The sequence below is a fragment of the Bos mutus genome, chromosome 7 (assembly GCF_027580195.1).
Source record: "Bos mutus isolate GX-2022 chromosome 7, NWIPB_WYAK_1.1, whole genome shotgun sequence".
Lineage (NCBI taxonomy): Eukaryota > Metazoa > Chordata > Mammalia > Artiodactyla > Bovidae > Bos > Bos mutus.
In genome coordinates, this window is record NC_091623.1 from 48,476,333 (window position 1) to 48,498,487 (window position 22,155).

General features: G+C 43.6%; 1 protein-coding gene across 1 annotated transcript in view; it reads left to right on the plus strand.

Moving 5' to 3' along the window:
- OBSCN (obscurin, cytoskeletal calmodulin and titin-interacting RhoGEF) overlaps positions 1-22,155 on the plus strand; it is a 236,110-nt gene that overhangs the window by 30,146 nt on the left and 183,809 nt on the right. Inside the window, 4 exon segments of the mRNA XM_070373477.1 lie at positions 3,275-3,550; positions 7,789-8,064; positions 15,191-15,466; positions 19,053-19,325. Coding sequence (XP_070229578.1) covers positions 3,275-3,550; positions 7,789-8,064; positions 15,191-15,466; positions 19,053-19,325 — 1,101 coding nt within the window.

Here is a 22,155-nt window from a genome sequence, read left to right on the forward strand (position 1 = left end):
CACAGGTATACACGTGTTCCCCATCCTGAACCCTCCTCCCTCCCTGTACCATCCCTCTGGGTCGTCCCAGTGCACCAGCCCCAAGCGTCCAGTATCGTGCATCAAACCTGGACTGGCGACTCATTTCATACATGATATTATACATGTTTCAATGCCATTCTCCCAAATCATCCCACCCTCTCCCTCTCCCACAGAGTCCAAAAGACTGTTCTATACATCAGTGTCTCTTTTGCTGTCTCGTATACAGGGTTATTGTTACCATCATTCTAAATTCATATATATGTGTTAGTATACTGTATTGGTGTTTTTCTTTCTGGCTTACTTCACTCTGTATAATAGGCTCCAGTTTCATCCACCTCATTAGAACTGATTCAAATGTATTCTTTTTAATGGCTGAGTAATACTCCATTGTGTATATGTACTACAGCTTTCTTATCCATTCATCTGCTGATGGACATCTAGGTTGCTTCCATGTCCTGGCTATTACAAACAGTGCTGCGATGAACATTGGGGTACATGTGTCTCTTTCAATTCTGGTTTCCTCAGTGTGTATGCCCAGCAGTGGGATTGCTGGATCATAAGGCAGTTCTATTTCCAGTTTTTTAAGGAATCTCCACACCGTTCTCCATAGTGGCTCCATGACCAAGTGGACTTTATCCCAGGGATGCAAGGATTCTTCAATATCTGCAAATCAATCAATGTAATACACCACATTACCAAATTGAAAAATAAAAACCATATGATTATCTCAGTAGATGCAGAGAAAGCCTTGGACAAAATTCAACATCCATTTATGATAAAAACTCTGCAGAAAGCAGGAATAGAAGGAACATACCTCAACATAATAAAAGTTATCTTGCTTTAGAAAGAGGATCAGCATTTCTTTTGCTAGGGTTAAAGGAAACAACTAAGAATTTTGGTCTGTCCTGGTACTGCACGGACTCAAAAGGCTGCATTGCAGTTTTGATCAGGGTCGTCTGCCTCTGGTTGGCTTCTAGTCCTGGGCATCCTCCAAGGATTCCTGCAGAGACTTGGGGCAGGAGTGAGGGTCTCTTTCGAAGCAGAGGCTCAACCCTATCTTTGTCTCTCTGTTAATGCAAGGTCCTAACATGTCTGCTTTACTTTTCCGAGATCTTCTGCTTAGCTTCATAGCCCCCTGGGTCACGCAGCTGGGGAAATCATCAAACATCTGGGGGGAAATGTGACTGAGTGTGGGGCTCAATTCCTCAAAGTCTCTTTTCCCTGGAGGCTTGCCTCCTCAATCTCTAACTTCGTCTCTCTGTTCACACCAGGTGTCCACAGCATGGTCAGTATTCCTGTTTCATAGTAGAGACCCTGTGCCTTTTATTGTCATGCTGTACCAAGGAGCAGCAATGTCCACAGGAGAAAATCGGATGCCCAGTGTGGTTCTAAAAGTGCAGTTCCCTTTTACCTTCCTCACTCATTCCATATCTTTCCCTTTAGGAGAGCCGTGGCTCTAGGTCTCATCTCTGTTATAATGACCCGCTCAGCTTTCTTCAAGGCTGCCTCCCTTCTATCATTAAGCCTTCACCTGAACATCACTCCTTAGCAAGGTTTGCTCTGACGGCCATATCTAAGCCACCAATCAGTCCCTTTTCTCTAGCGTATCACTTACTTCATCACAGCATTCAACTTAGCATTACATCATTGTCAGGTTTTTATGTTTGTCTTTCCTCAATAGAAAGTAGGATCTGTAGGAACAGAGGCTGTGTTGTACACATTTCCAGCTGTGTTGCAGCATCCCAAGCCACCACCATAGAGCCTGCAGATAACAGAGCCTTTACTGACATTAGTCTCATCAGTGATTGATGAATAGGTGAATGACTGCATCTATAGCATGGAATCTCTGAGATCCTCTCTGTATTTATTTAAATTTAAGGGCATATGCACAGTTACTAAAATTGGGGATAGAAGCTGTTGGTAAGGATGTGGAGAACTGGAACTCCACACACTTATGTTGGCAGCATACATTGGTAAAACCGTTTTGGTAAACTGGAAATATCCGCGAAAGCCAAAAGCCGATGCTTCTGTGTTCCAACAGTTGTAGTGCTCTAAAAGGTACATGAAAGAATGTTCACAGCAGCTTCACACATCATATCGCCACATTGGAAGCAACCCAAATGAACCATAAGAGAAAAAGGAGAAAATAAATTGTGGTGCCTCCCCATACATCAGATCCTATACATCGGTATGAAAGAACAGGCTGCTGCCACGTGCATAGCATAGATAGATCTTACAGACATTATGTTGAGTGAAAGAAAACAGACCCAAAGGACATATAATGTTTAATTCCATTCATGTGAAATCACGGAGAAGGCAGTGGCACCCCACTCCAGTACTCTTGCCTGGAAAATCCCATGGACGGAGGAGCGTAGTAGGCTGCAGTCCATGGGGTCGCTAAGAGTCGGACACGACTGAGTGACTTCACTTTCACTTTCCACTTTCATGCATTGGAGAAGGAAATGGCAACCCACTCCAGTGTTCTTGCCTGGAGAGTCCCAGGGACGGGGGAGCCTGGTGGGCTGCCGTCTATGGGGTCGCACAGAGTCGGGCACGACTGAAGTGACTTAGCAGCAGCAGCAGCACCATGTGAAATCAAAGAAGAGATAAAAGTAGTTGATGGTGATAAAGGTGAAAAGGTGACTTTTGGGGAGTGGTCAGTAGTGAATGGGGAGCTGGAAGTGCTGTTTGTTGATGTGTTTTGGTCACATGGGATAGGTACACTCAAACTTGATTGAGCTGTAAATGAATTCGTGTACTTTACATGTGTGTTATACCTTGAAAAATGTGGACTAGTTTGTGGGGAATATACCATATGCCTGGTTCTGGGGATACAAGAGCACACAATTCAGTCTGTCCACCAGAGGTGACTGTCATGTGGGAAGGACAATGAACTAGCTGTGACAGATGCTGGGATAACCTTGGCCACCTTCTCCCAGCCTTAGGAATTACTTTTGAGTTAGAACATGACTATAATACACGTGAGGTTCTGACATAGGAGACGTATCAGACTTGTTACCTGTGCATCCTTCCGGGCTTAGGGCATCACTGGCTCCAAGGAGAAACTTTCCTGAACTCTGAGGTTTCGGTTTCATAAGCTGGTTTGAGCTTCCCAGGTGGCGCTAGAGGAAAAGAATCTGCCTGCCCATGCAGGAGACACCAGAGATGTGTATTCTATCCCTGGGTCGGGAAGATCCCCTGGAATAGAATCCCATTTGTGTCTCTGACCTTGTGTATCCCTTTCTGTGCCCAGAGTCCTCTGCAGTGTTTATCAAGGGGCAGCCAATGCATAAGGAGGTAAAGGCCGTGGCGGGGGCGAGTGCCACACTGAGCTGCGAGGTGGCCCAGGCCCAGACGGAGGTGACGTGGTACAAGGATGGGAAGAAGCTGAGTTCGAGCTCGAAAGTGCACGTGGAGGCCAAGGGCTGCACCCGGCAGCTGGTGGTGCAGCAGGCGGGCAAGGCGGATGCCGGGGAGTACAGCTGCGAGGCCGGGGGCCAGAAGGTCTCCTTCCACCTGGACGTCACAGGTCAGTTTGGAGGTAGTAAGTTAGCCTTATGTGGAGGTGATGGGATGGGCTTGCACCCCTGACAGATCTGATGATCTTTCCACTAGACTTCATCTCTTTTGGTCTTCTGTCCTCCCACCACCATTTTTACACCCAAGGCTGGGCAAAGGGAGCTGGATGGGAGGGTGTGAGCAGAGGGGAGAAAGGCGTTCTGTAAACCCAGAGTGGTATTTCCACATGGTGATGCATGGTTGTCAGTTCCCAGCATCTGCCCAGGGTCGTCTGGGTGTTCCCTGGTGTCTGGGCCTCTGGTTCTGTCTTGCACTTGGAGTCTGCTGTAAACCAGATGCCTTTCAACTGTGGGTATGTGAATTTGCTCCTCTTGGCTGTCCTGACAGCTCCTAGATGCCCCACCCAGCAATCCATGTGGGTTCACACTAGGAGAGATGTTTGAATTTCGTTAAACCAGGACCAGGGGAAATTTTTGCTGCACAGGCTTGGACTTATCTCAAGAGCAAACTATAGATTACCAGAGTTTTAAGTGTTCTGGACACTCTTTCTTCCTTGCACATGGATATTGAAGTTAACTGTGTATCTGTAGGACTTCTGAGGTGGCTCAGTGGGTAAAGAATCTGCCTGCAATGAAGGAGACGCAGGTTCTGTCCCTGAGTCGGGAATACATGCTGGGGGAGGGAATGGCAACCCACTCCAGTGTTCTTGCCTGGAGAATCCCGTGGGCAGAGAAGCCCGGCGAGCTGCATTTCATAGTTTTGCAAAGAGTCAGACATGGCTGAAGCGACTGAGCATGCATGCATGTGTATCTACATATAACAAAAATCTAGATCCATTTTTCTTGCAATGTGTGTGCAAATAAATAGAGCAGAGAATTGGTCAGTATGTGCCTGAAGTATGCACATGTGAGGTCTGGGGAATTCTCTTTTCAAAGCAAATATTGATTTCCTTTTTTCTTCTATTAGAACATTCTATGTCAGAATTCCGCTTGGAGTCTGATTTTTAGATTTAGACTTGGAAAGGAATAGTTGCTTCTCCTATATCAGCATGTATGTATCTTTTAAAAATTGTATTTTAGGAGAATATAGCCATTTTTTTCATGGCAATCAATATGAAAGCTTATGAGAAATTGATTAGATTTTTAGGAAACTGTCTTAAGAGTGACACAAGAAACATTCAACTCAAATAGTCCTATAATCTTTTAAGTCATTAGAGCCTTATGCAGTGAAAAATCTGCATAGGAAATGATCTAATCCTGCTAGTTTACACTGGTAAATTACATGAAATACTTTGGAAGAATCCATGTTCGGGGAAATTTTTCTTGAGAATAGAAAAAAGACTACAGTCTCTGATTTGTTTCATGTAGATAGTGTAACATTGATACTGATATCTGACAAGGCAAGTAGTAAGAATTAAAATTACAGACCTATCTGTTGTGGATATCAAGGCTAAAATATGAAACAAAATACTATCAAAATAAATTCAGCAGTATATTAAGAGGAAAATTGCAAATGCATTGTGATGAAAGCAAGAGCCAGAAACGCCAGGTTGTTGAAACACTAGAGACATCACAAATCAATCTGTATACGACACGCAGGACAAAGCGTTTGATGAGGTTTGGCAATATAAATGCAGAAGAAATGTTTAATAAAATTAGCATCAATTCATGCCATAAAATTCTTAACAAATTATAACTAAAACTGTTTTTTCTTAATTTGACAAGTGATGTTGTAGACAAACAAGCTAATTGCACACAGAAAAGTGAAAGTTTGAAAGCTTTGCTTACGAGATAGGGAGCCAGACAAGGCAACCAGCTGTTACTGTTTTTATCTGACATTCTACAATACAGTTAGGACAAAAACAAAGCAAAAGAGTGAAAAAATAAAAGTGGAATTCACGGATAATACGATTTATCCAAAAGATAAATTATGAGACCTAATAAGATAATTAAGAATAATAATTTTTGGAGGCTTTGTCAAGTGGATGAAGCCAATTAAAAAAAAATCAACATGAAGTAGACACTTCTGTGTCTACATGGTAGCAACAAACATCTAAAAATGAAATTTTAAAAGAGTTACAATAGCATAAAAAGAATCATTTTCTAATTCCAGGTCTAATAAAAAGTGGTAAGAGATGCTTGGGGAAGATTATTAAAATTTTTTTGAGAGAGAGACGGGAAGTTCTAAAGAGGTAGAAATCTGTGGAAGAATAAACAATTTTCAATACCAATTAAAATTCAAAAAATGTTTCTTTAGTGGGGATTTTGAAAATTGACAAGTTGCAAAGACCATGTACAGTCAATTCACTCTTGAGGACGAGCAAAAGGTGAGTTACTTGCTACGCCAAGTATCAACTGATATGAAGTTACAGTAATGAATAGAATAGTGTCTGGTTGAAAGGATCGATGACCAAAGGGCCAGAACAGTGATCTCATACACAGACCTGTGCTTGAATGGATGACCACATTCCCCTTCTCCTCTTTAAAAAACGTGGACTAGCGAGAGGGGTAGAGACAGCGTGGTTTTAATAAATGTTACTTGAACCATTTAACCATATAGAAAAAAGATTTCCTGATGGCTCAGAGGGTAAAATGTCTGCAATGCAGGAGACCCAGGTGCAATCCCTGGGTCAGGAAGATCCCCTGGAGAAGGAAAGGGCAACCCACTCCAGTACTGTTGCCTGGAAAATATCCCATGAATGGAGGAGCCTGGTAGGCTACAGTCCATGGGGTCGCAAAGAGTCGGACACGACTGAGAGACTTCACTTCACTTTCACATACCACACATAGTCAGCTCCTGTTGAGTTAGAGACCATGGAATTAAAGGGAAAAATCATAGATGACAAGATAGATGGTTTTGATTAATTTAGGATAAAGGTGATTTCTTAGAATACAAACGCACTAACCATAATGAAAGAAATTTAACATACTTGAGTACGTTAAAACTAAACATGAAGATTCATCAGAAGACAGCATGAGTTAGTAAAAGGCATGCCACACAGATATGAAAGATGTTTAGAACACACATTCTTGTCAGTGCCTAGCATTTGAATGGAGAAGGCAATGGCACCCCACTCCAGTACTCTTGCCTGGAGAATCACATGGACAGAGGGGCCTGGTGGGCTGCAGTCCATGGGGTCGCTGAGGGTCGGACATGGCTGAGCGACTTCACTTTCACTTTTCACTTTCATGCATTGGAGAAGGAAATGGCAACCCACTCCAGTGTTCTTGCCTGGAGAATCCCAGGGACGGGGCAGCCTGGTGGGCTGCCGTCTATGGGGTCGCACAGAGTCGGACACGACTGAAGTGACTTAGCAGCAGCAGCATTTAAATACAAAAAAGTTCCTTAAAGTGAACAAACACATGAGTGACAGTCAATGCTACTGAAAATAGGGCAGAAACTTTGAACAATGACAACACAGAAGAGCAAACACTGATGAGCAAAACATCAGAAAAGGTTCTTGAGTTTGAGTCATCAGAAAAAATGTGTAAGACAGAGGAGGTAACACTCACTCCCACCAGTTTGCCAGCAGTGAGAACAGGTGAAGGTGGAGCCTCAGGTAATCTCATTTGTTGCAAACGAGAACATGGGCTGCACATTCCTGTGGAAAAGATTCTAGCCTTATACAGGAAGTCTCGGAGTGTACATAGCATAACCCTACAATTCCCATCCTGTTGGTAAGCGGGCAGGAGATTTGAATAGTGTCACCAGAAAGAAGAAATGGCGAACCCAGTCCTAAGGGGAAGGTTGCTTAGCTTCTTCATTCCTCAGACAGTGACAAAGAAAGCAACAGGGAGGTGCAGAAGCTCCCCCAGGTTGCCATCGTTGACAATAGTAAGAGTAGGCAAGGGCGCAGAGCCTCAGCCATCTCCACGGACTGCAGCTGAAAAGTTCCTGCCTGCACTTCATGGAGAAGACTGTGGGTGCATCTAAAAAGTTGGGGGAATACTTGCCTTGTGACCCCACTGATGCCAGTCGTAGCAGATGAGGCTGATCCAAAGGCCACCACATCCTGAACCAGCTCGCAAGGACAGCTCACATGTAGGAGAATGCATAAATTATGTCACTTGTTGCTGAGAAAGTTTGGGGGACCTCTGCAGGGCACAAGACTGGTGCAGATCCCCGAGAAATCTCCAGCCCCATTTTCCCCTCCTCCTACTCCCAACTCCTCATCCCTAGTCTTTGCCCGGGGCTGCCGTCCTAACTGAGATGGTATCTCTGACCCTGTGTATCCCCCTCTGTCCCCAGAGCCCTCGGTGGTGTTCGCCAAGGAGCAGCCGGCACGCAGTGAAGTGCAGGCTGTGGCGGGAACCAGTGCCACACTGAGCTGCGAGGTGGCCCAGGCCCAGACGGAGGTGACGTGGTACAAGGATGGGAAGAAGCTGAGTTCCAGCTCGAAAGTGCGTGTGGAAGCCAAGGGCTGCACCAGGCGGCTGGTGGTGCAGCAGGCGGGCAAGGCGGACGCCGGGGAGTACAGCTGCGAGGCCGGGGGCCAGAAGGTCTCCTTCCGCCTGGACGTCACAGGTCAGTCCTGGAGGAGGACGCTGAGCTAGCCTGTGTGCAGGTGATGAGGGGACCCGCTTCCAGCCTCACCAGACTTGTGTGCCTGTGACCTTCAATTCTTCAAGCCTCTCTGTCTTCCATGTCCTGCACGGATACCCATGTGGGCCTGGGGGGATGATTGGGAAGGGTGTGCCTGGAGAAGTGGGGCTGTGTTTTTCCACTTGTTTGCATTCAGTAAGGCTCGGTCGCAGTGTCTTAGCATATGCCCTGAACCTTCCTGTTGTTCCTAGTGTCGAGACCCCAACTCTCCGTGATAATTTGGGACTGATGTAGACCTAGAGATATGTGACTTTCCTCCCATCATATGTCTTTCTTGACAGCCACCACATGCCCTAATCTGATACCTCGTATAGATTCTTGGTTTGCCTGAGGTGATACAATTTCATTGTTCCCGGATTAGGGGGGATATTGGTCACACAGTCCTGCTTGAAATTCTTCAGGAGTGAGCATTCGATGATCAATTTTTAAGTTTCTGGGTGGTCCTTCCTTCCTTTTCCCGGATATAGAGGCCCAGTTGCCTGTAGGTACCAAGAAATTGGTCCATGTTTTCTTGTCATCCTTGCAAAGAGAAGAAAGGAAGGATTGGTGGAGAGTTACCGGTGCCATTTAGGGTGGTCTTCTTATATCAGATGTGATTTTGCATTTGTCTGCAAATGATTCGGACGTTCTGAGTCAGTATTCCCCTTGGCATTACATTGATGAATTTAGGAATGGAAAGGAAAAATTTGCTTCTGCTACATTAGTAGGCTTTGCTAATGAGGAGTTACTGTCCTAGCAGCCTCTGACCAGCAAAGCAGTCTTTTATTTCATTCCATTTTCCTAATGGTGTTTTGCTGAAAGTTTTAGTTTTTGTTTCAGGTTTTAAGGATTCGTTAACAAAAGAAACCACTTGTTGTACACACATACACAATTTCGATATTTAATAGAGAATTATCTATTTTACTTTCAATAAGAAGAAGTGAAGTCGCTCAGTCCTGTCTGACTCTTTGAGACCCAATGGTTCCTCCATCCGTGGGATTTTCTAGGCAAGAGTATTGGAGTGGGTTGCCATTTCCTTCTCCAGGGGATCTTCCCAACTCAGATATCGAACCTGGATCTCCCGCACTGCAGGCAGACTCTTTACCATCTGAGTCACCAGGAAAGCTCAATAAACAACTTTCAATAAACAACCATTACAAGAAAAGAGAAATAGAACAGTAAAGGAGGGTAACAGTACATACATCACCAAATTGTGTTTTTACTGACATCCGGACTCAAACAGTGCTAGGAAATCCCATTTAACAGCGCTCTGGAGTCTCAGTTGGGAACATGTCTCAGGCAGCTCATCTGCTCCTTCGGTGAGGCTTCAGATTACAGTTTGGGGGTTCCCGTTTATAATGCCTGGCTGCAAAGGAGTAAATTGCAGCTTTGGTTTTATGTTAATCGTGTTTTACAAAGCTGTTTGCTTTGCAAAGCTTGGAAGGTTGTTAAGCCTCAGGTATGGTTGGCCAGACACCCTCCAGGGCTCAAGAATCCCTCGATCTGCCCTCTTTCTTATCTATGGTGCTGCTGGGCTTGCACTCACATCTGGCACATAGTCAGGCCTATGTCTGGGCAGGTCAGAAGCAAGGTCAGAGGTCTACTTTGCTTTCTTGTCTTTGAAGCCTGAACTAAATTACTTTCATTTAATTTCCCTAACAGATGGTCAGTGAGTATCCCTGCTTCATGGCTGAAACATAGGGCTGTCTAAGAATTGGAAGAGAGCCTTCATGCCGAATAGGGGTGGGCTGCCATCCTCCATTGACTTGTAGGTCCGAACATCTAACACTTTGTGACCATGCCAGATAGGAGGATTTATGGGTGTGTGTATATACCCCAGATCCCACCATGCATCCTTGGAAGATGTGGTTTTCAGAGCATGTTAGAGTATTCTAAGGTAAAACCATTGAGAAGTTGTGAAATGTGGCTAAATCCTAGTAAACTATGAAAATAGGTGCAAGAAGATAGAGAAGAGTTGAAGAGTTGCATGGCTTGTCAATCAGTGGGACCAATACTGATAAGTTTTCTCAGCCCCATAGTTCTCTGGTAAACTATACAAAATGGGAAAAGTATTCTTTCATGCTTGTGGGTTTGGTCCTAGAGAGAGATAAAGGAGATATACTCTGTAACTCTCTCCGTGAACATAACATCAGTACCAAAATCACACAAGAAAGGCAGGAAGAATGGAATTTGAGACCAGTGTGCTATGAGTAACAAGGCCAAAATTGTAAGTTAAATGTTAGCAGAAGGAATTCAGCAATGTATCCAAGGGTTAGAGATCGCTGATGGAAGTCCAAGTCCAGGATTGCACTTTGGAGTTAACCTTGACAACATTAATAGATAGAAAGCTTGACTTTAAGAGATTGAATGCAGAAAGACGTGATCATCTCCATGAGTACAGAGTCAGTCTTGGGAGATTGTTCCTGTCTAAGAATTTGTCCATCTCTTCCAAGCTGTTCATTTTATTGGCATACAGTTGCTTGTAGTAGTCCCTTATGATCCTTTGCATTTCTGTGGTGTCTGATGTAACTTCTTCATTTTCATTCTGATTTTATTGATGAGTTATCTCCCTTTTTTTCCTTGATGAATTTGGCTAAAGGTTTATCAATTTTCTTTATCTTTTCAAAGAACTAGGCTTTAGTTTCATTGATCTTTGCCATAATTTTCTTTGTCTCTTTTTCATTTATTTCTACTCTAATCTTTAGGATTGATTTCTTCTTTACTAAATTTAGATTTTGTTTGTTCTTCTTTCTCTAATTGTTTTAGGTATAGGGTTAGGTTGTTTATTTGAGATTTTTCTTGTTTCTTGAGGTAATAGTGTATTGCTATAGACTTCCCTCTTAGAACTGCTTTTGCTGCACGCTTTAGGTTTTGGATCATTGTGCTTTCATTTTCATTTGTCTCTAGATATTTTTCGATTTCCTCTTTGATCTCTTTACTGATTCATTGGCTGTTCAGTAGCATATTGTTTAGCCTCCGTGTGTTTGTAATTTTTATAGTTTTTTTTCCCTTGTAGTTTATTTCTAATCTCATAGCATCGCTATTGGAAAAGGTGCTTTCAGTTTTGAAATGCTTTCATTGAAAAGATTATTTCTGTTTTCTTAAATTCCCAAGGCTCATCTTGTGCCCCAGTGTGTGGTCAATCCTGGAGAAAGTTCTGAGTGCACTTGAGAAGAATGTGTAGCTGTACTGCTACGCAGCTTTTGGATGAAATGCTCTGTAAATATCAATTAAGTCCGTGTGGTCTATTAAGGCCCGTGTTTCCTATTAATTTTTTGCCTGGATGATCTGCCCATTGACAAAAGAGGTGTCTTAAGTCCCCCACTATTATTATGTTACTGTTGATTTCTCCCTTTATGGTTGTTAGTATTTGCCTTATATATTGATGTGCTCCTATGTTGGATGCATATATATTTACAATTGTTATATCTTCTTTTTAGATTGATCCTTTGATCACTAGATTAGATGAGATGGTTGGATGGCATCACTGACTTGATGGACATGAGTTTGAGTAAGCTCCAGGAGTTGGTGATGGACAGGGAAGCCTGGTGCTGCAGTCCATGGGGTTGCAAAGAGTCAAACACGACTGAGCGACTGAACTGAACTTTAATCATTATGTAGTTCCTTCTTTATCTCTTATAACAGTCTTTGTTTTAAAATCTGTTTTGTCTGAGCAGTACCACTCCAGCTTTGTTATGATTTCCGTTTGCATGGAATATCTTTTTCCATCCCCTCACTTTCAGTCTGAGGTGGGTCTCTTGACAGCATTTACACGGTCTTGTTTCTATATCCACTCAGCCAGTCTATGTCTTTTGGCTGATGCATTTATTCCATTTACATTTAAGGCGTTTATCAATATGTATGCTCCTGTTACCATATTCTTAATTGTTTTTATTTGTTTTGTAGGTCTTTTCCTTCTTTTGCATTTCCTGCCTAGAGAAGTTCCTTAAGCATTTACTATAAGGCTGATTTGGTGGTGCTGAATTCTCTTAACTTTTTCTTGACTGTAAAGCTTTTGATTTCTCCATGAAATCAGAAGTAGAGCCTTGCTGTGTAGAGTATTTTTGGTTATAGTTTCTTCTCTTCCATCACTTGAAGAATATTGTGCTTCTGTTGCCTACCCTCTGGTGGATGAGGCTATCTAAGAGGCTTGTGCAAACTTCCTGATGGTAGAGACTGACGGTGGGTAGAATTGGGTCTTGCTCTGGTTTGCAGGGCAGCGTTCAGTAACTTCAGTCTGCTTGTTTGCTGATGGGTGGGTCTGCACTCCCTGTTAGTTTTTTGACCTGAGATGATTCTTGCCTGGTATCCACGGGCTCTAGGGTAGGGCTAATGGCAAAGACCTCCAGGAGGGCTCACGCCTACAGATACTTCCTTGGACAGCTGCTGTCAGTACTGTTATCTCTGTGATGAACCACTGCCAACCCACACCTCTGCAGGGGACCCTCTAATGCTAGCAGGCAGGTCTGGTTCAGTCTCCTGTGGGGTCACTGCTCCTTTCCCCCCGGGTTCTGATGTGCCCAGGATTTTGTGTGTGCCCTCCAGGAGTGGGGCTTCTGTTTCCCCAGGGCCTGTGGAAATCTGCAGTCACATCCTTCAGGTTAGATTCCCTGGGGATTACTAGTCTCTTTGGCAGATCCCAAGGGTGGGAAGCCTGATGTGGGGCTCAGCACCTTCACAACAGTGGGAGAACCTCTGTGGTATAATTGTTTTCTAGACCGTGGGTTGCCCTCCTGGTGGGTATGGGATTTTCTTTTATCATGACTGTACCCCTCCTGCCATCTTCTTGTGGCTTCTCCTTTGTCTTTGGACTTGGGGTATCTTTATTGGTGGGTTCAAGCCTAGTCCTGCTGATGGTTGTTCAACAGTTAGTTGTGATTTTGGTACTCTTCCAGGAGGAGGTGAGTGCACATCCACTCTGTTATTTTGACCTAATCTCCATGAGTACAAATCAAATGGTTGATTAAACTTGAATGTTATACACTAAGAAAAAAATATTGATAATACTGATCACCAGTTCCTGCCATAAAATTCTTAGCTTCCCTGGTGGCTCAGAGGTTAAAGCCTCTGCCTCTAATGCCGGAGACCTGGGTTCGATCCCTGGGTTGGGAAGATCCCTGGAGAAGGATATGGTAACCCACTCCAGTATTCTTGCCTGGAGAATCCCATGGATGGAGAAGCCTGGTAGGCTGCAGTCCACGGGGTTGCAAAGAGTCAGACATGACTGAGTGACTTCACTTCACTTTCACATACCACACATAGTCAACTTTTAAAAATTAACATTATATAATTCATTCAACAACAACAAAAACAGCAAGGTGTGTCTGGAAATATTTGATGTGAGAGATGATAAATGTAGGGCTCTCCAACCACTGAGTTGAGTAACGAGGAAATAAAATCAACAGCAAACAGTTCTGAAAAACTCAAAGTGAAATTTGCTGATGACGTGATGATCAACTCAGACAATCTCAGAGATAAATTATTAGACTGTGTATAATTCTAGAGTAGAATTAGTATGTAAAAAATTAATATGCAGAAAACATTTCTACATACAAGTCCTGGCAAAGAATGCTTGGCAAGTGAAATTTGTGTGAAAGAGAGTAGTATAATTGTATCGTGAGTCTGATTTCAGGTCTGATAGAAGTTGCTAAGAGGATGTGTGTGGGGAAATTATTCAAGATTCTTGAGAGGCAGAGGTTGAAATAGATGGGTAGAAGTCTGAGGGAGAAATCAAAAATTATTATTAAAAATCAAGATGGAACAAAATATGTTTCTAATTGTCAGACGAAAGAAAAGCAGGCAGATTCCAATGGTATGGTACAGTCAATATGCGGTTTTCTCAAAGAATATTCAGAGGGAGCATTTACTGGTACCCAATGTTAGAAAATTATCATAAGGCTGCAGTTTTCAAGATAAGGGGATGCCAGTGCAGAGGAGCAGAATAGTGAGCTCAGAAACAGTTCCTTGCATGAATGGATTCCTGCACCAGCCATCCACCTTCTCGACCTTCCACATGTTCCATTTGCTACTCTGTTGTCTATCAGAGAAGTTGAGAAAGGATATGGTCTTCAAATATTGTGGTTGCATCACTGAAAACTATACAGAAAACTTAAATTGTAATAGCAATTCACACCACACACAAAAGTAAACTTGTAGTAAATTAGAAACCTCAGCATAAAAGGTAAAACCCCAAAAACCCTGATGATGATGATATTTTTAAAGATGATGATATTTTAAAATATTTTTAAAGATGATGATAAAGATGATATTTTTAAAGATTTAAGGTAAGGAAAGATTTCTTAAATAGAACACAGTGCTCTACAATGAAAGAGATGAGAAGATGTGAAAACTATTGAAAAGGTGTGATTTATCAGAGGAATCGATCGAAGAGTAAAAATGGTAGTCACATAGTTGTAAAGATCCTTAAATCCTATGTCATTCTCTGGTGTTTCAATGGATAAAGAGCGGCCACAGGTGAAGCAAGAAAAGAGAGAGCCTACTATCAGTAGTTGTGAAAAGCTTTGAATAGTGTTGCTAGGAAGGAGAACACAGTCACAGTGAGTGAACCCAGTGCTAAGGGAAAAGGGGTTCAGCTTCCTCAGTTCTCATGCAGTGTAAAAAGAGCCACGAGGAGGTGTAAGCACTCCCAGCAGATTGCCATCAGCTGACAACAGTAAGAACAGGAAGGGATGCTGAACCAACTCCATGGACTGCAGGCGAAAAGTCCCTGCATAATAGTGGGGAGAAGACTGTGGGTCCATCTAGGAAGGTTAGGGAACAGTTGCCTCATGACTCTGCTGATGCCAGGAGCAGGGGATCTTTTGCAATGGCACTCCCTGGACCAGATCAAAAGGACCCATGGGAGAATGCTTAAATTGTAAGTCTTTTGGTGAGAAACTCATGGGTCCTCTTGAGGGCACAGGGCTGGAGCCAAGTCAGCAGAAGTCTCCAGCCCCATTGCTCCTTCTCATCACCCCACACCCCTACCTCCCATTCAGGTCTTCTTTGCCCGGGGCTGCCGTCCTGACTGAGATGGGGTCTCTGACCCTGTGTATCCCTCTGTCCCCAGAGCCCTTGGTGGTGTTCGCCAAGGAGCAGCCGGCACGCAGTGAAGTGCAGGCCGTGGCGGGAACCAGTGCCACACTGAGCTGCGAGGTGGCCCAGGCCCAGACGGAGGTGACGTGGTACAAGGACGGGAAGAAGCTGAGTTCCAGCTCGAAAGTGCGTGTGGAGGCCACGGGCCGCGGGCGGCGGCTGGTGGTGCAGCAGGCGGGCAAGGCGGACGCCGGGGAGTACAGCTGCGAGGCCGGGGGCCAGAAGGTCTCCTTCCGCCTGGACGTCACAGGTCAGTCCTGGAGGAGGACGCTGAGCTAGCCTGTGTGCAGGTGATGAGGGCACTGGCTCCCAGCCTCACCAGATGTATGTGCGCTTGCCTGGTGCTTTTATCTCTTCATATCTCCCTGTCTCCCATGCCCCACCTGGACACCTGTCTGGGCTCAGGGGTGGGTGGATGGAGAGGAGGGTGGGGGTTGAAAGAAGAGGGGTTGTTTCTGTCTACCTGTTTCCAGGCAGTGGGGCTCAGTCACACGGTCTTAGCATCTGCCCAGAACGATCCTGTTGTTCCTGGTATCGACCCTGACTCTCCCTAGGCTTGGGGCTGAAGTAGATGTGGGGATGTGTGACTTTCTTCTCATTGGATGTCTTTTCTGACAGCCACCACTTGCCCTCACCCAGGACCTTGTGTAGATTCTTGTTTGGTCTGAGCTGTTTCAATTTGATGAATCCCAGATTCATCAAAAATTCATCATTTTTTGGGGGTGGTGGAAATATTGGCCACATGATCTTGGAATTATCTTAGGAGTGAACTTTGAATGATCAAATATTAGGTTTCTGGGAGGCCTTTCCTTCCTTTTGCTGGATGTGGAGGCTCTTATTGGCTGTAGGTAGCAAGAAATTGGCCCATGTTTTCTTGTCACGTCCTTGAAAAGGGAATTAGAAAGGGTGATGTGTATAGTCACCAGTGGTATTCAGGGTGATCATCGTAGATAAAATATGGTTTTTCCACTGGCTTCAGAAAGTTGGATGACCCAGGTCAGTATTCCCTTGGTGTTACTGATGGGTTTAGGAATGGAAAGCATAAAGGCACTCTTACTGCTAGTGAGGAGTCACTGTCCTTGCAGCCTCTGACTGGCAAAACAGTCTTTATTTATTTATTTTACTTTTTAAACGTTTTTTCCCCTCCAGTTTTATTTTTGTTCTATTTTCCAAATGGTCAATGAGCGTGTGTTCCTTGTGGCTAGAACATAGGACAGTCTAAGAAATCAGGTTATTCTTCTTCTGGAAAAAATGTCTTCATGGGAAATAGAGATGGGCTGCGATCCCACACTGACTCCTAGGTGCCAGCACACACCAGTTTGGGACCATGCCAGTGTAAAGTTTGTATATTCGCGGGTTTGTACAGATACTTGAGATCTCACATGCTTAGTTGTTTTCAGAAAATGTCAGTGACTATTCTAAGATAAAAGTATTGGAATATTGTAAAATGTGGCTAGATCCCAGGAAACTTTGTGGAAGTGGACAAAAGAAGATCGAGAAAAGTCAAAGAGTTGTATAACTTGTCAGTCATTAAGACCGACAATGAACAGTCTTCTCAGCCCATAGTTCTCTGGTACACTGTAAATAATTACCTGGAAAGCTGTTAACTCCATTCTTGTGAAGATGGTCCTAGAAGGGAAAAAGAAAGTACTCTCTTCATGGACAAGAAAGCAACTCTCTTCATTTACAGGACATAACATCAATGAAAATCACACAGCGAAAGAAGAGAGAATGAAATTTCTGACCAGTATACTGTGACTATTCTGGCCCAAATCATAAATTAAATGTCATCAAAATGGATTCAGTAGTGAATCTGAGGGTAGAGATCAGCGATCCTAGTCCAGGGTTGCATTTTGGGTTTAACTTTGGCCATGGTAATAGACAGAAAGCTTGACATTAAGAGATTGAATGAAAAAAGATGTCATCATTTCCATGAATACAGAATCAAGTGGTTGATTCAATTGGAGAGATAAAACGTTTGATAATATTGAACAAATAAATTCCTGCTTTAAAGTTCTTAGTGAGCTATGTAAAAGTGCTCTTTTTTTAATGTTGAAAACTTCCTACAAAACGACAACAGCGACAGCAACATCCCCCTTAGGACATCCTGGGAGAGCTTTGGAGTGAGGGATGGAACGCTTAGGCCACTCTAACCGCCGAGTTCAGGAAGGAGGGGAATAAACTCACTGGCAAACAGTTTTCAAAAATCAAAATCAAGGTGGAATTTGCTGATGACGTGATAATCAGCTCAGATAATCTCATTGATAAATTATTAGACTATGTATGATTCTTGAGTAGGATTAGTGTGTAAAAAAGTCAATATGCAGAAAACATGTCTACATCTGAGTCCTGGCAAGGAATGCTTGGAATAAGAAATTTGTGTGAAAGAGTTAGACTAACACAGTTGTACCACATTTCTATTTTCGGGTCTGATAAAAGTTAGTAAGAGGCAGTATCTGGGGAAATTACGTAAGATTCTTGAGAGACGGGATAGCAAGAATTGGATAGAAATCGAGGGGAAAAATCAAAGATGTTTATTAACAATTAAAATCAAACCAAATGTGTTTTTAGGCTGTTCTCAAGGAAGAATAACAGGCATATTGCAAAGGCACTGTCCAGCCAATGCTTTGTTTTCTTGAAGAAATGCACAGTTGAGCATTTACTGTACCTAATGTCAGGGATTACCATAAGGCTGCAGTTTTAAAGATCGGGGATCCCAGTACAGGAATAGTTACCACATCAGAGGAACAGAACAGTGAGCTCAGAAAGAGCTCCTCACGAACGGACTCCTGTGCCACCCCTCCCTACGCCTGTGTCTTCCGTTGGTTACCGTGTTGTCTATAGGAGAGGTCGAGAAGGATGTTGTGTTAGTAAATGGTGCTTGGACCACTGAATCATATGGAAAATTAAATTATACTAGCAGTTCACATAACACACAAAGGTCAACTCATAGTGAGTTAGAAACCTTAGTGTAAAAGGTAAAAGCCCCCAAACCCTCAGATGATAACATGGTCTTCTTTGAAGACTTCGGGTAAGGAGAGATTTCTTAAATAGAACACAAATGATCTACGCTCCAAGGCCTATTGGACATTATGACACTGTTGGAAGGAATAGCTCTGGTTTATCAGAGGACTGGATCAGAGAGTAAAAATGCCAACCACGCAGTTGGGAATATCCTTAAAACCTACCTGTCTCGTCATTCTGTTGTTTTTAAATGGAAAGGAGTGGCCAGAGCTGAATGGAGAAAAGAGAGAGCCTACTACGGGCAAGTGGGCAAAAGGCTTGACTGGTGTCACCAACAAGAAGAGAACAGTGATGGCAAAGCCAGCGCTAAGGGGAAGGGCGAGCCACTTCTTTATTCCTCAGACAGTGACCCAGACGGCCACTGGAGGGTACAGGCGCTCCCAGCGGATTGCCACAAGTTAACAATAGTAAGAGTGGTGCCAAGCCTGAGACATCCTCTTTGTTGAGTGCAGGTGAAAACTTCCCTGCGTAACCACGTGGAGATCGCAGGGCACCATATAGGAAGGTTGGGGAACACTTGCTTCATGACTCTACACATGCCATAAGCAGAGGAGAAGTATTTTCCAGCAGTGCCCCCACCCTTAGACTAGCTTACAGGAATCCATGGGAGAACGTGTAAATTGTGCCACTCATTGCTGAAAAAGGCAGGGTGTCCTCTTCAGGGCATCAGGCTGGTGCAGAACCTGGAGAAGTCTCCAGTTCTGTGCTTCCTTCCCAGCCGACCACCAGCTCCCCATCCAGGTCGTCTTTGCCCGGGGCTGCTGTCCTGACTGAGATGGGGTCTGTGACCCTGTGTATCCCTCTATCTTCAGAGCCCTCGGTGTTTGCCAAGGAGCAGCCAGCACGCAGTGAAGTGCAGGCCGTGGCGGGAACCAGTGCCACGCTGAGCTGCGAGGTGGCCCAGGCCCAGACGGAGGTGACGTGGTACAAGGATGGGAAGAAGCTGAGTTCGAGCTCGAAAGTGCGTGTGGAAGCCAAGGGCTGCACCCGGAAGCTGGTGGTGCAGCAGGCGGGCAAGGCGGACGCCGGGGAGTACAGCTGCGAGGCCGGGGGCCAGAAGGTCTCCTTCCGCCTGGACGTCCCAGGTCAGTTTGGAGGCAGTAAGTTAGCCTCATGTGGAGGTGATGGGACGGGCTTGCACCCCTGACAGACCCGATGATCTTTCCACTAGACTTCATCTCTTTTGGTCTTCTGTCCCCCCACCCCCATTTTCATACCCAAGGCCGGGCAAAGGGAGCTGGATGGGAGGGTGTGAGCAGAAGGGAGAACGGCGTCCTGTAAACCCAGAGTGGCATTTCCACACAGTGATGCACGGTCGTCAGTTCTCAGCATCTGCCCAGGGTCGTCTGGGTGTTCCCTGGTGTCTGGGACTCTGGTTCTGTCTTGCACTTGGAGTCTGATGTAAACCAGATGTCTTTCAACTGTGGGTATGTGACTTTGCTCCTCTTGGCTGTCCTGACAGCTCCTAGATGCCCCACCCAGCAATGCGTGTGGGTTCACACTAGGAGAGATGTTTGAATTCATTAAACCAGGGGCAACACTGTCATACTTGACTTATCTCAAGACTGAACTATGGATTACCAAAATTTTAGGTGTTCTAGATACTCTTTTTTCCTTATACATGGGATTAGAAGTTATCTGTGCAGCTACATATAACAAAATCTAGGTACATTTTCAAAGCAAATACTGATTTTATTATGTCTTCTGTAAGAACATTCTGAGTCAGAATTCTGCTTGAGTCTGATTTATATATTTAGATTTGGACAGGAATGGTAGCTTCTCCTATACCAGCATGCATATATTTTTTTAAATGGTATTTTAGAAGAATAGACAATTTTTTCATGACGATGAATATGAACGGTTTTACAAATTGATTAGTTTCTTGGAAAACTCTATGAAAAGTGATTCAGGAAATATTCAACTACTTAAATAGTCCTAAAACCTTTAAAGTAATTGAAACCATAATGAAAAATCTTCTCATAGATCTAGTCCTAGTAGTTCCACTGGCATATTATATGGAATACTTTGGAAATAAAGTCTTGTTCATGGAGAATTTTTTAGAAAACAGTAAAAGATATAGGCTCTGTTTCATGTTGATGATGTAACATTGATACTAGTATCTGACAGGGAAAGTAGTAAGAATTAAAATTGTAGAGCGATCTATTATGGATATCAAAGCCAAAATCTGGAACAAAATATCAAAATTAAAAATATAATAAGAGGAAAATTGGTAATATGCTGTGATGAAAGTCATACTCCAGAAATACAAAGTTCTTTACACGCTACAAATGTTGGCAAGCAATCTGGTCATGATATGCAGAATAAAATATTTGATAAGATTTGGCATTTTAAATACAGAAGAAATGTTTTATAAAGTTAGCATCAAATCATGCCATAAAGTTCGTTATGAATTATACAGAAAACAATTCTTTCTTAATTTGATAAACAATGCCGCAGGCAAATCAGCTGTCTGTACACAAAAAAAGTGAGTTTTAAAGCTTTGCCTATGAGATAGGAAACCAGACAAGGAAGCCAACTGTTACTGCTTTTGTCCAACATTCTAAAACACAGGACAAAAATAAAGTGAAAGATATAAAAGTGTGACAAAGCAAAAGTGGAATTCATGAATAATATGATTTATCCAAAAGATAAAACATGTGACATAATAAGATAGTTAAAAATAATTACCATGTAAAAAATCAGTATGGAAAAAAAAAACATTTCCATGTCTAAGAGTAGTAGCAGACATCTCGAAAATGAAATTTTGAAAGTTGCAATGGCATGAAAAGGATCAATATCTAATTCCAAGTCTAATAAATGTGCTGAGAGGCTCTGTAAGGGCAGGGAGAAGTTAAAAAAAAATTTAAGAGACAGTCAAGAAGTTCTAAGATGTTGGGTAGAAATCGATTGAAGAATAAAACATGTTCAATACCCATTAAAATTCAAATAAATGTTTGTTTAGTGGGACTTTGAAAATTGACACATAAATTTCAAAGACCATGTACAGTGAATTCACTCTTGAAGAACAAAAGGAGAGTTATCTGCTATACTAGATATCAATACTGTTAGAAAGCTACAGTAATGAACACAGTAGTGTCTTGTTGCAAGGACAGGTATTGAGACCCAAGGACCAGAATAGGGAGCTCAGACACAGACCGATGAGTGGATGACCACGTTCCCCTTCTTCTTAAAAGAAAACTGTGGAATAGTGCAAGGGGAAAGGCAGCATATTCTTAATAAATGGTACTTAAACATTCAACTGTAGTAAATCAATAGAAAAAAAAAAGATCAGACTTGTAACTCATCCTACACATAGTCAACTCCTTTTGGAGTTGAAGGGAATAGAAGGGAAAATTGTACAATTCTTTTTTATAAAATTATTTGGTTTTGGTTGAGTTGGGTCTTTGTTGCTGGATGTGGACTTTGTCTGTGGTCAGCAGGGGCCGTTCTTCGCTGCTGGGCACAGGCTTCTCATTGAGTCACTTTTCTTGTTGTAGAGCACAGGCTCTGGGCACACAGGCTCCAGTAGATGCAGGAGGCGGGCGCGGAAGTTGCAGCTCTCAGGCTCGGTAGTCGCAGCTCGGGGGCCCTAGAGTGCACAGGTTTCCGTGGTCTTGGCCCACGGGCTCGGTAGTTGCAGCTCACAGGCCCTAGAGTGCACAGGTTTCCGTGGTCTTGGCCCATGGACTCGGTAGTCGCAGCTCGGGGGCCCTAGAGTGCACAGGTTTCAGTGGTCGTGGCCCACGGGCTTGGTAGTTGCAGCTTCTGGGCCCTAGAGTTTGAGCTCAGTAGTTGTGGCGCATGGGCTTGGTTGCTCTTAGAGCTCACATGTGAACTCTTCCTGTGTCCCCTGCGTTGGCAGGCAGATTCCTCTCCACTGTGCCACAAAGGAAGTCCTCATAAAACTCTTAGATG